Source organism: Lepus europaeus, chromosome 10 (assembly GCF_033115175.1).
Source record: "Lepus europaeus isolate LE1 chromosome 10, mLepTim1.pri, whole genome shotgun sequence".
NCBI lineage: Eukaryota > Metazoa > Chordata > Mammalia > Lagomorpha > Leporidae > Lepus > Lepus europaeus.
In genome coordinates, this window is record NC_084836.1 from 111,742,048 (window position 1) to 111,759,223 (window position 17,176).

Genomic DNA, 17,176 nt, shown 5'->3' on the forward strand with positions numbered 1-17,176 from the left:
TGCTCCTCTTCCTGTCCAGCTCTCTGCTGTGGCCCGGGAGTGCAGTGGAGGATGGCCCAAGTGCTTGGGCCCTGCACCCCATGGGAGACCAGGAGAAGCACCTGGCTCCTGCCTTCGGATCAGTGCGGTGCCCCGGCCACGGTGGCCATTGGAGGGTGAACCAACGGCAAAGGAAGACCTTTCTCTCTGTCTCTCTCTCTCTCACTGTCCACTCTGCCTGTCAACAAAAAAAAAATTAAATTAAATTAAGGTCCAGCTCCTGGGTCACAGCCGCCACGGCGCCACTGATCAATGAGCGCACGTTGGCTACTGTCCTGGACGGGGTGACGGGAGGCAGGGCTGCCGCTGGGGGCCGCAGCCCTTGCTGCCCTCGTTCCCACCCTCGCTGCAGGCCACGACTCGGGCATGTCCCCAAGCACAAGCACAGCTCTGGAGGGGACACCCCTGCCAGCCACTGCGAGGGTGCCGTCCTTTAATCCGGGCTCCGGGACACCAAGAGGGCTGAAACACTGCGTCCCCTCGGGAGACCTGGGCTCCAGGCAAGTGCCCTGTGCCTGGTCTTACCGGACTCTGCAAGCCATGCGACCTGGGTGCCTGCCTGGTCACCAGGAGCCCCCGGCTAGCGTCTGTGATCGGCCGAGCCTCCTCTTGACTCAGGCTCCCCCTCGTACTTCCTGTTCTTGGGCTGATGCGGGTTCCTGGTATTGACCTGGTGAGCCTATCGGAAGTCTTCTAGCCTTTCAAGTAGGACAGGCTAAGAGGCTAAGAGGGCCAGCTCCCTCGTGTGGGACAGGACCAGTGATCAGGGATTCTGCTCACCCAACAGGAGACAGGGGATTGGAAACGAGAGAGAGGAGGCCAGAGGCTGAGCTAGGAAACCATTACTGTCAGGACCAACACACACCTGATAAGTGGTGGGCTGGGCATGTGTGTGTGTGTGTGCGCGTGCGCGCGAAGGGAGGCGCAGGTCTTAGGGAAAGGGAAGGCTTCTTGGTCCTAGGAGCTCTGGGACCCAGATCCAAAAACAGAGCTCTGGACGCCACCCAGTGGCCAGCAGGGAGATTGCAGGAGAAGAGAGGTGACAGAACCCTAGAGAAGGCAGTGCTGGCCAGTGCCAGAGGGCAGGAGAGGAGGGCAGGAGCCTGGCCCTTGCCCTCAGCGCCCCATCCATTAATACCCTGTTCCAGTGTCGGCCTCCCCAGGTTTCTGCCTGATCCAGCTGGCGTTTTCTCAATGTGAGATCTTGGCCAGGTAACTCTACCCTCCAGGCCTCAGTTTCCCTAAATGTAAAAGGAAGGAGTTGGGCAAGGTGAGGTCACGTGCCAGGTGCTGCTTGTGGGACTTTAGCGTATCTGATTCTCAGGTGCAGGGAAAGGCTGGGTCACACACATGCACCTGTAAACTCCTCCACTCCACCTGTGCAAATCCCAGCCCCCGTCCCACATCACCTCCTCCAGCACTTCTCCCTCCCAGCCTGCCCCTTGCTCTGCCTTCCCAGGCAAAGCCCCCTCTTTCTGCTTCATTTACAGTCCATGGGCTCCAGCCCCTCCAGCTCAGAGCTCCCTCCGCTCAAGGGATTTCTTCCTCTTCACTGCCTCACAAGGCGCACAGCCACGCTTAACAGCTCTGAATCTGGCTGATGGCCCCCAGAGAGGTCCACGCCCTAAGCCCTGCACCTGTGAGCCTATCGCCTTTGGGGTGCTGTGGCGATAGGAAGCTTTAGGTGGGGAGATCTTTCGTGGCAATGTGGTTATCCCTAGGCAGACCCACGGGCACGCCGACGAGACAGAGGTGAGAGGGTCACAGTCGGAGAAGGGTAAAAGTGGCTCAGGGCTGTGGCCAAGGAACTCAGGCAGCGCCGCGAGGCTGGGAAAGGGCTGGAAGCCGAAGCCCGCGGGAGGAACGGGCCACGCCGGATCCTAGACCTCTGGACTCCAGAACCGTGTGGTAACAAACGCGGGTCGTAGTGCATCGTGACAGCAACCACGGGATCAACACACCCGCCCCAGCGTCTTACCACTCACACCAGTTTGGGAAACCTACTCAAACTTCTCTGTGCCTCAGTTTCCCTGAATAACTGCAGATGATAAAGTGGCTAATCCTCACCTCCCGCGATTGTTGTGAGGATCAAATGAAAATGCCCACGGATCAGGTAGGGGAACCCCAAAACTATGTTAGCTATCGCCATCACTATAAGAATAACTGACAGCTACAACCAGCTGGGGGCTGTATTAGGTCCAAGGCAGTCTCAAAGTCTCAAACGCCTTGGAAGAATTTCGGAGGGGGGGGGGGCACTGGCATAGCGGGTAAAGCAAGCACCGGCAGTGCCTACATCCCATATGGGCACTGGTTCAAGACTGGGCTGCTCCACTTCCAATCCAGCTCTCTGCTGTGGCCTGGGAAAGCAGTGGAAGATGGCCCAAGTCCCTGGGCTCCTGCACCCGCGTGGGAGACCCGGAAGAAGCTCCTGGCTCCTGGCTCCTGGCTTTGGATTGTCCCAGCCATTTGTGGCCATTTGGGGAGTGAACCAGGATGGAAGGTTCTCCCTCTCCCCTCCTGTCTGTAACTCTTTCAAATAAAATAAATTTTTAAAAAATTTCAATTCTCCCCATCACCTTGGGTGGTAACAGTTTCCCCCTCCATTCTGCAGGTGAGGAAGCAAAGGCAGGGTGACCGGCCCAAGCCCCTCTAGCGCGGGAAGCACTCTCAGCTTGGCAGTGGCCGGCGTGCACCTGGGAAGTGTACGCTGCGCTCTCCGCAGCCAGAGGTGTTTGCTGGTGGTGCCATGGGGGGGGGGGGTTAGGGGGCAGAGCGAGGGCCACAGGCTGGGCAGACGGAGGCCTGGCGCGGCCGGGCATCGTGGCGGATTCCCTTCTTTTAAATAAATCTTTTTTTTTTTTTTTTTTTTGACAGGCAGAGTGGACAGTGAGAGAGAGACAGAGAGAAAGGTCTTCCTTTTGCCGTTGGTTCACCCTCCAATGGCCGCCGCGGTAGAGCGCGCTGCGGCCGGCACACCGCGCTGATCCGATGGCAGGAGCCAGGTGCTTCTCCTGGTCTCCCATGGGGTGCAGGGCCCAAGTACTTGGGCCATCCTCCACTGCACTCCCTGGCCACAGCAGAGAGCTGGCCTGGAAGAGGGGCAACCGGGACAGGATCGGTGCCCCGACCGGGACTAGAACCCGGTGTGCCGGCGCCGCATGGCGGAGGATTAGCCTAGTGAGCCGCGGCACCGAGGGCAGAAAAGAAAGAAAATCAAAGCGAAATTCACCTCTTCGCCCCCCCCCCCCCCCCACCATTGCCTCCACTTGGAGGCTCAGTTCCTGCTTCCCAACTCCTCGCCGCCCAGTTCCAGCGGAGCCAGGTTTGGGGCGCCCCGAGATGCGCGAAGTCAGAAAGCCAAGTGTTCAGGGTCCTGGGGCCCGCAGGCGCGCTCAGCCCCCAGGGGTTCCCTCCGAGCCCCCTCCCTTTCCGCAGCCGGCATAAGGAGCCCTCTGTTAGCGGCTGAATACACAAGCTGGGGGAGGCAGCGCGGGGTCCCAGCGCCTGCCCGACCCCCGCACCCGGCGCCAGTCTGCACGGAGACGCCACCCGGGCGCCGCCGGCGCGCGCCCCGTCTGGCCACCCCTCCCCCCGGCGGCGCGGCTAAACCCACAGACCAGCCCCGTGGAAACCAGTTTGGGTTTGTTTGTTTTTTTAAGAAAATGAAAACAAAAAAGAAGTCGAAGAAAGAACGGGGCGCAGCTCGCGTCCCCGCGAGGCCGGGCCCGAGCGCAGCGCGGGGAGCCCGCCCGCGCCTCCTGCCGGGCAGCCCGTGCCCGGGGACCCGGTTCCGCCGGCCCGGGGGCGGCCCGCCCGCGGCCTCACTTGTGGCCGGCCAGCAGGCTCTCCAGGTCCTCCAGGCGCGCCGTCAGCTGGGCCAGTGAGCGGTTAAGGAAGCCGCGGCGGGGTGCGGGGGTCCCCTCCCTCCCCGTCCCCGCGGCCCGCGCCTCCCGCAAAGGATATGCCTGTGCGTCAGGCTCTCGAGCGACCCCAGCGCGCGGCCCTGGAACTCCACGAGGCTGTCGCAGTCGCAGGGACTCCGGAGCTCCGTCCCGGCGCCGACGCCCTCCTCTGCAAACCAGGCACAAGGTCAGCGGGACCGAACCCTGCGGGAGGCCCAGTCCCAGCCAAGCAGGTGCCCGGTATGGCAAACTCACAACGCCTTCTGAGCCTGTTTTCCCATCTGTAGAATGGGCAGAATGAGAGCATCTCCTCCTTGGTGTTGCCAAGGATCCCCGTGTGTGTGTGTGTGTGTGTGTGTGGCTGGGAGAGGAACCGAGGACGTTTCTAATGCGCTCCCAAAGGCTGCTGCGGCTGCTCCAAGAAGCTCACGATGGGCAGCAGGTGACCAGGGCAGCGCTCACCCAGTGAAACTTCCCAGAGTGGAGGAAGTGCCGGGCTCTGTCATGTCGGATGCTGGGGTCGCAAGCCCCGTGTGGCTGTTTACCACTTAAAATGGCTGGTTCAGGCCGGCGCCGTAGCTTAACAGGCTAATCCTCCGCCTTGCAGCGCCAGCACACTGGGTTCTAGTCCCGGTCGGGGCCCCGGATTCTATCCCGGTTGCCCCTCTTCCAGGCCAGCTCTCTGGTATGGCCCAGGAAGGCAGTGGAGGATGGCCCAAGTCCTTGGGCCCTGCACCCGCATGGGAGACCAGGAGAGGCACCTGGCTCCTGGCTTCGGATCAGCGAGACGCGCCGGCTGCAGTGGCCATTGGAGGGTGAACCAACGGCAAAAAGGAAGACCTTTCTCTCTGTCTCTCTCTCTCTCTCTCTCACTATCCACTCTGCCTGTCAAAAAAAAAAAAAATGGCTGGTTCATCGGAAAAATTAATTTTTTTCTATGTTATTTTAATAAAGTGGTTCACGTGGCCGCTGGCTACCTTCCTGGCCGGCACAGACCTAGAATACTGCCTGGCACGAGTGTATTCCAAGGAGATCAGTGGTCCTCCAGGTGTGGTCCTTGGCTTACCAGTAGCTCAAGGAGGCATTTATCAGAAATGCAAATTTCGGACCCTCCCCAGACCTACTGGCTCAGAGAAGATGGGGTTGGAGCTTAGCGATCTGTATTTTAACTTAAGCCCTCCAGAGGTGGCATTTGGCCTGGTGCTTGAGCTGCTAATTGGGATGAGAAATTGCCATGTGGGAGTGCCTGGGCTCAGCGTCTGGCTCCAGGCCCTGAATCCAGCTTCCTACTAGTGCGGATCCTGGAAAGGAGCTCGCTCTCCCCTCTCTCTCTCTCTCTCTCTCTCTAATAAAATGTTTAAAAATTCTAAACCCTCGAGGTGCCTCTGATGCATGCTGATACTTAAACCGTGCTGTCAAGCCGAGAGCCCCACGTGTTTCAACATCGCAGGGTGAGGGGGAGCCTGAGTTCAGCTTGGCACCGGTTTTCTCTGAGCAGTGCATAAATCAGTGGTGGCTGTGACAACAGGCCGTCTTCTGTGTTCCCTGCGTTCTGTGAATGGTGCCATCTTTCATATTCTAGGTGGTGAAGTGGTGAGCCTGCAGTAACGAGGTATTGTGACAGTCGAAGTTGCCTCAGCCTTAGTCTCGCACGCACCGGTAGCACACTGCTCTGTGCGGGTTTGGGATGTGCGGTTGCTAACAGTCCCACGGAGACTCCTAACTTCACAGGTGGGGAAACCAAAGGTCAGTGAGGAGGGAGGGTCTGCTCAGGGCCATACACAGCATGGGCAAGGACCCCCAGCCACAGAGCTCAGACTGCTTTAGAATTCTAGGGCTGGAGGCTGCCTTGGGCGCCAGCATGGTTCCCTGTTCCCAAAGAGGAAAGTTAAGGTAAAGGTGAAGGCTCAGTGGCCTGTCCAAAGTCATACCATGGGGGTATCACAGAGCAGAAAGGGCTCCACAGTGTCCTGGCTGAGTACCAGAATTAGCTTGGAGGGAGGGAGGGAGAGAGAGAGAGAGAGAGATTCTACAGAGAATTGCAGTCGCAGTCATCCAAAGGAGAGTCAGATCTTAAACCTGGGAGAGAGCCGGGGCATCAGGGCTAGGAATGTCCCCAAGCAGTTCCCCATCGCCTAGGAAGCTGGCGCACACGGCTCCTCCCCCCATCACCTAGGAAGCTAGTGCACACGGCTCCTCCCCCCATCACCTAGGAAGCTGGTGCACACGGCTCCTCCCCCCATCACCTAGGAAGCTGGCGCACACGGCTCCTCCCCCCATCACCTAGGAAGCTGGCGCACACCGCTCCTCCCCCCATCACCTAGGAAGCATGGTGCACACGGCTCCTCCCCCCATCACCTAGGAAGCTGGTGCACACGGCTCCTCCCCCCATCACCTAGGAAGCTGGTGCACACGGCTCCTCCCCCCATCACCTAGGAAGCATGGTGCACACGGCTCCTCCCCCCATCACCTAGGAAGCGTGGTGCACACGGCTCCTCCCCCCATCACCTAGGAAGCTGGTGCACACGGCTCCTCCCCCCATCGCCTAGGAAGCGTGGTGCACACGGCTCCTCCCCCCATCACCTAGGAAGCGTGGTGCACACGGCTCCTCCCCCCATCACCTAGGAAGCGTGGTGCACACGGCTCCTCCCCCCATCACCTAGGAAGCTAGTGCACACAGCTCCTCCCCCCATCACCTAGGAAGCTGGTGCACACGGCTCCTCCCCCCATCACCTAGGAAGCGTGGTGCACACGGCTCCTCCCCCCATCACCTAGGAAGCGTGGTGCACACGGCTCCTCCCCCCATCACCTAGGAAGCTGGTGTACACGGTTCCTCCCCCCATCACCTAGGAAGTGTGGTGCACACGGCTCCTCCCCCCATCACCTAGGAAGCGTGGTGCACATGGCTCCTCCCCCATCACCTAGGAAGGGTGGTGCACACGGCTCCTCCCCCATCACCTAGGAATCCTGGTGCACACGGCTCCTCCCCCCATCACCTAGGAAGCGTGGTGCACACAACTCCTCGGTCCCCTTTTCCCGGCTGAGCTCCAGATGCAGTCGATGGAGTGTGTTTATGGGATGCATTATCCAGAAAACTACATGTCTTTGTGTGCTTGATACACACTCGATCCTGCCACTTCGCCACCTCAGAGGCAGTGAATTTCAACAACTCGAGGGATGCCTGCTGGGACTACACTCCCCGATGCTGACTTTGGCGTGCCTTTGAAAAACTCTCTGCAGGGGCCAGCCCTGTGGCACAGTGGGTTAACACCCTGGCCTGAAGTGCCAGCATCCCATGTGGGCGCTGGTTTGAGACCTGGCTACTCCACTTCCGATCCGGCTCTCTGCTATGGCCTGGGAAAGCAGTAGAAGATGGCCTAAGTCCTTGGGCCCCTGCACCCAAACCGGAGACCCAGAAGCAGCCTCTGGCTCCTGGCTTCGGATTGGCACAGCTCTGGACATTGCAGCCAATTGGGGAGTGAAATAGCGGATGGAAGATCTCTCTCTCTCTCTCTCTCTCTCTGTCTCTCTGCCTCTCCTCCCTCTGTGTAACTCTGACTTTCAAATAAATAAAATAAATCTTTTTAAAAAAAGAAAAGAAAAGAAAAACTCTCTCCAGATTATTTGGAACACCCACTGCTCTGGTTTGGTGCTTCGGAAACTTGAATACGCCCATGAGTCACCAGATGTACTGTTAAAGTGCCCGCTCAACGCATCAGCCAGGAGAGCCCTGGATGCCGCGGCTCTGCCAGGAGTTGTGTCCCCACCTGTCCGCGGAGGCGCACTGAGTAACGAGGCTGGAGGCTACCTTGAGTGCCACTCCGTTCGCTGTTCAGCCCCTGTCTGTAACTCTGGGAGGGGACCTGAGGCAGTGAATGTGGAGAGAAGAAATCGAAGGGAGGGCAGCCGGAGGCGGGCGGCGTTGCAAGCCATGGGCTCACCCGGGCAGATGCTGCCTTTGAGAGTCTCCAGCAGGTGCGTCATGGTGCTGAAGTCTGGCGAGTAGGACACGTGCAGCTCCGCGGGCTCCGAGGCGATCTCGCGAAGCTCCTCCTCCACCGCCTTGCCCACGCCCACCGCGTACATGACGATGCCTGCGGGGCCAGGGCGCTCAGAGGAAAGATGCCTCCCCGCGCCCAACCCAAATCCAGTCCGGGATGCCCCGTGCCAAATGCCAAACCCACCTTCCTCCTTGGCACGCGCCGCCCACACTGAGATGTCGTCCTGGGAGCGGCCGTCGGTGAAGACCAGGCCCACGCGAGGCACGTTGAGAGCGCGGGGCCGCGCGCCCTGGGCCTCGGAGAAGCTGTGCTCCACCATGTGCCTGAGCGCCAGCCCGGTCATGGTGCCACGCTCCATGTACTCCACGGCCAGCACCGCCTGCTTCAGCTCGGCCGCGGTGCCGTAGCGGCCCAGCGGGAACTCGGTGCGCACGCGGCTGGAGAACTGCACCAGCCCGACGCGCGTGCCCTCGGGGGACACGTCCAGGAAGTCCACGATCTGCGTCACGAAGCGCTTGACCAGCTCGAAGTTCTGGGGGCGAACGCTCTTGGAGCCATCCACCAGCAAAACCAGGTCCACGTGACCTTCCCGGCACCCTGCAGCGCGAGAGGCGCCTGGATGGAGGGAGAGAGGTGCCTGGATGGAGGGCGGAGATCCTTGGGTGCAGCCTTCTAAGCCATCTAGTCATTCATCCCCATGTGTCACATAAGGGATATTGTTCACTGAATCCGTGCTTACTGGGCAGTGTGCTAAATCACCATCATCATCATCATTGCCATCACCACCACCATCACCACCATTACCATCAGCATCACCACCACCATCACCATCATCACCACCACCACCACCATCACCGTCATCACCACCACCACCGTCACCACCACCATCACCATCATCACCACCACCATCACCATCATCACCACCACCACCGTCACCATTGTCACCATCATCACCACCACCACCACCATCACCATCATCACCACCACCACCGTCACCATCGTCACCATCATCACCACCATTACCATCAGCATCACCACCACCACAAACCACCATCACCATCATCACCACCACCACCACCATCACCATCACCACCACCACCACCACCATTACCACCACCACCATCATCATCAGCACCACCACCACCATCACCATCATCACCACCACCACCACCATCACCATCATCACCACCACCACCGTCACCATCGTCACCATCATCACCACCATTACCATCAGCATCACCACCACCACCACCACCATCACCACCACCATCACCACCATTACCATCAGCATCACCACCACCACCACCATCACCATCATCACCACCACCACCACCATCACCGTCATCACCACCACCACCGTCACCACCACCATCACCATCATCACCACCACCACCACCATCACCATCATCATCACCACCACCACCGTCACCATCGTCACCATCATCACCACCATTACCATCACCATCATCACCATCACCGCCACCATCACCATCATCACCACCACCATCACCACCATCACCACCAGTACCATCACCACCACCACCATCACCATCATCACCACCAACCCCACCATCACCATCCTCATCACTATCACCACCACCATCACCATCATCACCACCACCACCACCATCACCATCATCACCATCACTGCCACCATCACCATCACCATCACCACCACAACCACCACCACCACCACCATCACCATCATCACCACCACCACCACCATCACCGTCATCATCACCACCACCACCGTCACCACCACCATCACCATCATCACCACCACCATCACCATCACCACCACCACCACCACCACCACCATCCCATCATCATCACCACCACCACCATCACCATCGTCACCATCACCATCATCATCACCACCACCATCGTCACCATCACCATCATCATCACCACCACCACCGTCACCATCGTCACCATCATCACCACCATTACCATCAGCATCACCACCACCACCACCACCATCACCATCACCATCATCACCACCACCACCACCACCACCATCACCATCATCACCATCACTGCCACCATCACCATCACCATCACGACCACCATCATCATCACCATAGCCCTTGACATGTATCAAGTGCTTAGCACAAACCAGGCAGTCTGCTCAAAGCATCTTTTTAGATAATAATAACAATAATCATCAGAGTAGCTACCTTTTACTCATCACCTACTATGATCTGGCACACTCTAAGCACTGTACCAGTAAATTAATAATAACAAATACTATTACTGACAGCTGGCCATGCACAGGGCACCGACCTAGGTGCTCTAAGACACTCATGTTCTCAGCCCTCCCCTTAACCTTGAGTGTTCTCTCCATGTTCCATGATTCGAAGCCGCAAAGGAGAAAGTGGTCTTCCCAGATTCCATAGCCAGTTGTGACTGAGCCGGGACTTAAAGCCAGATCTATCTGACCCCAAAACTCATGTCCTAATCACCTACAAACTCATCCCCCTTCTTCTGAGCCAGGAACTCTGCTAGGCCATGAAGAGGGTTCGATAAATAAGGCACAATCCCAATGCCCTGAGGAAGTCAGCGCAGAGCCGAGCAGGTCGGGCGTGCCGTATGCTACAGTCCAGGAAAGTGCCAGAGAGGGGGGAGGCAGGGAGCCCAGGGCAGGGTAGCTCCTTCTCTCTGGGGCTCTTGAAGAGTGCTGCATGCAGACGCTGGTATGCATCTGGTCTCTGTTAGCGACCGAGTGACTGTGTCTCCCCAAGTCCCCTGGGGTGGGCATCGGGTGGGGGTTCAGCTGCCACGTTGGAATGCCCGCACCCCTTACTGGAGCACCCAGGCTCACGTCCCAGCCCTGCGTCCTATTCCAGCTTCGAGCAGGTGATGGCGCCAGGATTTGGGTCCCAGCCACGCATATGGGAGACCTGGATTTCACTCCAAGCTCCTGGCCCAGCCCCAGCTGTGGTATTTATGGAATGAAGCAGTGGCTAGACCATCTCTCCATCTCTTTCTGGCTCTCTCTGTGCCTCTCTGCCTTTCAACTAAATACATAAATCAGTCTTTGAAAGATGCTACTCCTTGCTGTAAGGGTTAGCAGGTGATGTCTTGGGACATGATGAGATTATGAGAGTGCAGCATTGGTGAATGGATTGGAATCCTTATGAGTCTGAAGGAAACCACTTCCTGTCTTCACCAAGTGAAGACAGAGCAGGAAGGTGCAGGGCAGCAGCCAGACAGCAGCCTCTCCCGGCACCTTGCTGCCAGGACCTGAGGCTTGGAGTGCCCAGCCCCGAGAACCACGAGACACAGGTGTGGTGGCAGCCACTCGGACTACGGTCCTTTGCCACGGCAGCCTGAGTGGACTGAGATGGTCTTGAAGGATGAATAGGTGCTTGCCAAGGCAGAGAGGAATATTCTAGAAATATTCCTGCAGGGAGCAGGATGTGCAGAGCCATGGGGCAGGGAGCTCGTGACACAATCAGGTAGGAGGAGGCCTTATGCCCACAACGTTCAAGTGTGGCAGGCGACAGGCTGGTGGCTTCGCTGAGGGGCTAAGGTGGTGGCCAGTGCCGCAGCTCACTTGGCTAATCCTCCCCCTGCGGCGCTGGCACCCTTGGTTCTAGTCCCAGTTGGGGCGCCGGATTCTGTCCTGGCTGCTCCTCTTCCAGTCCAGCTCTCTGCTGTGGCCCGGGAGTGCAGTGGAGGATGGCCCAAGTCCTTGGGCCCTGCACCCGCATGGGAGACCAGGAGGAAGCACCTGGCTCCTGGCTTTGGATTGGTGCAGCACGCCGGCCGTAGCAGCCATTTGGGGGGTGAACCAACGGCAAAGGAAGACCTTTCTCTCTGTCTCTCTCTCTCACTGTCTAACTCTGCCTGTCAAAAAAAAAAAAAAAAAATTTGACCACAGCTCACAAACACAAATAATAATTCTCCATGAGGATGCACTTCATGTGACCACATAAAATGAAATTTAACTTCCACAAAACAGTACTTACTTGCTACACGTGACAAACTCTATTTTTAGAAAACCACTCATTGCAACCCACAAATGTGATTTTGTTATCCACGACTGTGGTCGGGCCGGCCACTTGAAAAGCTCAGGGCTAAGGCATTTGATCTCTTCCTTGGGCACCAGGGAGCCACAATGATTTTGAGCAAAGGAGGCGTGTGATTGAACGAGGGTTTTTAAAAATCAGCCATGGCAGTGTGGCAGAGGATTGCGGGGAAGAGATAGAGGCAGCGCACAGCACACTCCCCAGCCTCCCCCTCCCACCCACCCCCACACCCACGCCACATCCTCCGCCCAGGGCATGGACAAGGTCAAAGGTGCTCAGCTTGTGGCCAGAACAACCTCCCCCCGGAACTCACGGCTACAGCTCTTGCCATCTGCCTCAAGTGGCTGCCCCTCGGGGCACAGACAGCGGTAGGAGAGGCCCTCACTCACGCACTGGAACTCGCAGCCATGGTCCACGCTGTTGCAAAGGTCTCGGACTTAATGGAGAGACAGGTCGGGATGAGTCAGAGTGGCCCTGCGCGCTAAGGCCCCCTCGCCCTCGCTCCCCATCATGCAGGAGGCCCCTCCTCACTGCGACAGCTCCTCCCGTCTGGCTGCAGGTCGTGACCGTCTGGGCAGCGGCAGTGGGGCCCGTCGAGAGTGCTGACACACTCGTGCTGACAGCTGTGGTTGCTAAGGCTGCAGGGGTCCACAGCTGGTGGGGAGGAGGAGATGGCGAGATGTCACCTCTGAGTGGTGTGCTCCAAAGCCGCCGCCCAGGGTGCAGGTGCGAGGGCGCGCTCACCCCTGCAGCTCCTCTGGTCCTGCAGGAGCACGAAGCCAGCCTGGCAGCGACAGAAATAGGAGCCCGGGGAACTGACGCAGTGGTGGTCACAGCCGTGGGTCCCTTCGGCACACGGGTCAATGGCTGGGGGAGAGCACAAGTCAGCTGTGCTGAAGGCAGCTCTCACGCCTAACAACACCCTCAGAAGCTGGGCGCTACTTAAAAACACCCATGCCTGGGCCCCATGCCCAAAGATGCTGGCTTCAGTCGTCTGGGGTGGTACCTAGGCATCTGCGTTGTCTCCTAAGCGCGAGTCTGCCTTCTTACAGGGCCAGGCGATCTCCCGACTTAAAGCCGAGATCCAGAGCCAGCGTGCCCGTTACCAAGCCATGTGTTGGAATGAGGATCCACAGTTCTAGAAGACAGAGCCCGGGTCCTCAAGATGCTCACTGATGTCCAGGGGAAGACCAAACTCAGCCACTCGACCTACCTGAGCCTCCACTTCCCCATTTGCAAAATGGGGATATAACGGAAGTGAGTATTGTTTCTTTCTGAGGAAGTTGCGCATCTGAATGGGTTAGAAGCACAAACGTGGCCCTGAGCTAAGCTGGGGAGAGGGAACTAGAGAGAGGAGACTTGTCTTGTGTGAAAATGTGAGAATTTGGGGATCCAGGAAAAGAGAGGGGGCGGAGAGAGGGAGAGAGAGAGAGCATGAGAGGTGTGTGGGGGGGGAGCTGAGTAGCCCTGTGGGCTGGGAACACCAGTGACCAATCCCCCGTGGTGAGCCGACTTCAGGAACAAGGGTGCTCTTAATGACGAGCGGGGGCTTTCCTTTGTGTGCGCGTCACGTCACTTCACTGTAACTCGCACCTCTGTCTCCTGCCACGGTGAGTAAAATGGGCGTATGCACAAGTACGCACACACGCATGCCCTTGTGTGCACAGAGGTGCGACCCAAAGAGACGAATTTGCACGCATGGAACAAAAACAGCACAGTGGTGTTGAGAGCCCGGAAAAGGACCCGGCAGGGGTGATGGCCAGAGGGAAACCCCTGGGGGAACCACGGGAGACCCTGTGGAGGGATCCAAAGGCTCGTGGTCACCACACAGGGGTCCCAGACAACCTTCTGAAATGTCTAGAAACAAGACGAGCCCAGGAGACACATGACCTCTTTTTCCAGGTGAGGCCGAGCGAGGAGGTCTGTGCAGCTCCTGGCGCAATGCCTGCCACTGAGTTGTCACTCAGTAACCGGCAGCTGTGATTGCGAGCCCAGGAGCCCACACGCGCACACACCACCAAGCGAAAAGCAACTGGGGGAGCTAGGCGCCCTGTGCTTTAGCTTTGCAGCAGGCAAAAAGGTAGGATCAGATCTCAAAAGACCTGCTAGGGCAGAGGGGACCAGTGCAGAAAGGACTGGGGTGTGGAGGCAGAGCTGAGCTGCAGGTGGGGAGGGGCCAGGCTCATCTGCCTGCAGAACCCTCCACAGTGTCCAAGTAACAGAAACCGAAGCATGTGCCTGGGAGGAGACAGAAGCAAGTTTGGGGGCCAGGGCTGTGGTGTAGTGGGTAAAGCTGCCACCTGCATCCCATATGGGTGCTGGTTTGAGTCCTGGCTGCTCCACTTCCAATCCAGCTCTCTGCTATGGCCTGGGAAAGCAGTGGAAGATGGCCTAAGCCCTTGGGCCCCTGCACCCATGTGGAAGACCCAGAAGAAGCTCCTGGCTCCTGGCTTCAGATGGGCACAGCTCCAGTGGTTGCGGCCAGTTGGGGAGTGAACCAGCAGATGGAAGATCTTTCTCTTTCTGCCTCTCCCCTCTCTGTGTAACTCTGACTTTCGAGTAAATAAATAAATATTTAAAAGAAGAACAAGAAGCAGCAGCAGCAGCAAGTCTGGGAGGTGGACTGGGGCCAGGGAGGAGCCTGGTCTGAGAAAGGGGGCACAGGGCTGTGGTAAGCACACAAAGTCAAGGCTCCCAGCCCTGGTCCCACTGAGCACTTGCGTGACCCAGGCTAATCCCTCCCATTTCCTAGGCCTGAAAGCAAAGGAGGGACTTCTACTTCCAAAGACCTTTCCGGACTCATTGCTCTGATGCTGGGGCGACAGGGAACCAAAGCGGGTATGGCAGCGGTGGTCCCTCGGGGCAGGGGTAGCGCTCACCCAGACAGCTCTTGTTGTCTGCCGCTAGCTTGTACCCGGGGTTGCAGGCGCAGCCCACGGCGCCCTGGGTGTTGACACACTGGTGCTGGCAGCCGTGTCTCCCCTCGGCACACGGGGCTTTCCCTGAGGACACACAGGGCTAGAATCAGCCGGGCACAGCCTGTCGGGCTCCTCTGGGACCGGAAGCAGCTGCCTGGGGTGGGGTCCGAGGTGGGTCTCCTTCTAGAGGGGCTCCATCCAGGTGGAAGGTCTTAGGGAAACAACAGGGCTTGAGCAGCCCCTGTGGACAGGTTCAGAACAGGTGACACGGGACTAGATGCGCCCACGGGCTAGGGGTGGAGTGGAGCGGCGAGGTGCCCATGCGCTCCAAAGGTGCCTAGAGCAGATGGTGCAGCGTTTGTGGGAGGGGCTAATAGAATGGGCGGAGCCATACTGAAGTGGGTGGGGCAAGACTCTGGAACAGGTGATTGCTTCTTGCGTGCAGGGGGTCAGCGGTGGAGTTTGACCTTCAGCCCAGGGTAAACCGCTCATCCCGGTGGGCGGGACCGGCTGCAGGTGGCTCCCCGGGGTCCGCGCCCAGGCAAAGTTGGCCAGAGCTAAAATCTGACACCATCCGGTGGGCGGCAGCACAGAGGGAAGCTGGAGAGCACCGGCTGCCCCAGCGGGATGGGATTTCCTGTGCGGAGAGGGTTCGAGCCTCAACCTCCGCACGCCCATAACTCACCACACAGGCGGCCCCGGAACTGCCGGCCAAACTCCTGGATGAGGTCGAAGGACTCCACCAGGAAGACGTGCTCATCCAGCGGCGGGGACGCCATGGCGCGCAGGGAGCCCACGTCGGCGCGCTGCACCCCCACAGCGTAAATCTCGATGCCGCGCGCGCGTGCCTGGGCCGCCACCTCGGCCACGCGGTCCTGGGGCCTCCCGTCGGTCACGATGACGGCCACGCGCGGCACGCGCTCCTCCGGGGGGCGCGCGCCTTCGGCCACGCTGAAGGCCACGTTCATGGCGTACTGGATCGCCAGCCCGGTCATGGTGCCCTGCGCCAGCGGCACCAGGGTGCGCAGGGCGCGTTCCATGTCCTCGCGGCGCGAGAAGGCGCCGAGGGGGAAGACGCTCTGCACCTGACTGGAGTACTGGATCACGCCGACGCGCGTGGCGTTGGGCCCCACATCCAGGCTGCGGACGAGGCCCACCAGGAAGCGCCGCATGGTCTCGAACTCCAAGGGGCGCACGCTGCGGGAGCTGTCGATCACGAACACCAAATCCAGCGGCCCAGTGTGGCACTTGGGACCTGCGGGGCGGTCAGGGAGGTCTTTGCTGGGTCAGCAAGTCCTCACCTCCAAGAAGACCGCCAGGCAAACCCAGAGCAAGCGCTGCTATGGTGGTGCACCTGCTCAGTGCAGCATTAACCAGGTGAGACCACTCACACCGCTGGCACTTCCTGTGGCCCTGGGCTAGATTTCACAAATCCCCCCTCCTAAAGGTCCTAGGGCTACTCTGGGAGATGCCATCCATTGGGAAGGAGGCAGGGGGAGATGTGCCAACTCCAGGGCCTACACAGGCTGGGCGGGCAGCACGGACGAGGGAACTGCCTGGGGTAGGGCTGTGGACAGCCAAGAACCCACACACCTTCTAAGTGGGCAGACGTGTCCACATGGACCGGATGTCAGCAGAGCCTTCGTTGTTTTTTTCCCAAGAGAAGTCCCAAATCAGAATTTTTATGTGAAATCTCCTGATGTTTCATTTTTTCAACTAACTTAGCAAATTTAAACATCAAATGGGCAATTGTGCATGAACCCCAGACTAAACCACATGCGACAAATGAAGACATTGCGCTGGAACTGCAGCTCTCAAACCCTCCCTCTCCGGCCCCCAGGTGGAGCTTCCTCCTCCTGGCTGTGGGGGCTGGGCCCCAGCTCACCTGTGAACTGGGGCTGGGCTTCCCAGGGCTGGGCAAGGAGCAGCAACACCAGCGCTGACCAGCACAGAAGGCCCCTCATGGCGCCCGCCAGACAGAACCAGGGTGTCAGGGACTGGAGGGAGGAAGGGAAACCGTAAATCAGGCGTCACGGAGCTCTGAATCCGGTGCGGCGCTTGGGGCAGCGACAGGGCCGTGGGTTTATTTTACTGATCTATTTTTGTGCACGTTTGACATGTTTCACAGTAAAATTCATTGCAGTGGGAATGCTGCGAAACACAAGATCCTTTGTAGAGCTGGAGAAAGTTATACGTTGTGGAACTGTGGAATGGTAAATAGAAAGTAAATTAAAATATACAGATATAAAAAGAAAACAGGCTTTCCTAAATGCCAGGCAGTGTCA

The 17,176-nt window shown here is 58.5% G+C and overlaps 1 protein-coding gene across 3 annotated transcripts; it reads right to left on the reverse strand.

The window, feature by feature from the left end:
• Positions 1-3,860: 3,860 nt before the first annotated feature.
• Positions 3,861-16,855, reverse strand: MATN4 (matrilin 4). Of its 3 annotated transcripts, XM_062202372.1 has the most exons (9): positions 16,777-16,855; positions 15,577-16,146; positions 12,718-12,840; positions 12,505-12,627; positions 12,287-12,409; positions 8,126-8,539; positions 7,883-8,035; positions 4,003-4,110; positions 3,861-3,919 (listed from the first exon to the last, which is right to left on the reverse strand). In XM_062202372.1, the coding sequence occupies exons 1-9, from the start codon at positions 16,853-16,855 to the stop codon at positions 3,861-3,863; spliced, it is 1,752 nt and encodes a 583-aa protein (XP_062058356.1). The 3 variants fall into 3 exon arrangements, with proteins under 3 accessions (XP_062058356.1, XP_062058357.1, XP_062058358.1); XM_062202373.1 differs by lacking the exon at positions 12,718-12,840; XM_062202374.1 differs by lacking the exons at positions 12,505-12,627; positions 12,718-12,840.
• Positions 16,856-17,176: the final 321 nt, after the last annotated feature.

Bases quoted from the DNA above. Each gene is read 5' to 3' on its own strand.
- MATN4 (XM_062202372.1), bottom strand. From the start codon at position 16,855: ATGAGGGGCCTTCTGTGCTGGTCAGCGCTGGTGTTGCTGCTCCTTGCC. The intron at 12,410-12,504 runs GTGAGGAGGGGC...CTCTCCATTAAG, and splicing joins AGACGGGAGGAGCTGTCGCA to TCCGAGACCTTTGCAACAGC. The intron at 4,111-7,882 runs GTGAGCCCATGG...CCTGGTTTGCAG, and splicing joins CAAAGGCAGCATCTGCCCGG to AGGAGGGCGTCGGCGCCGGG.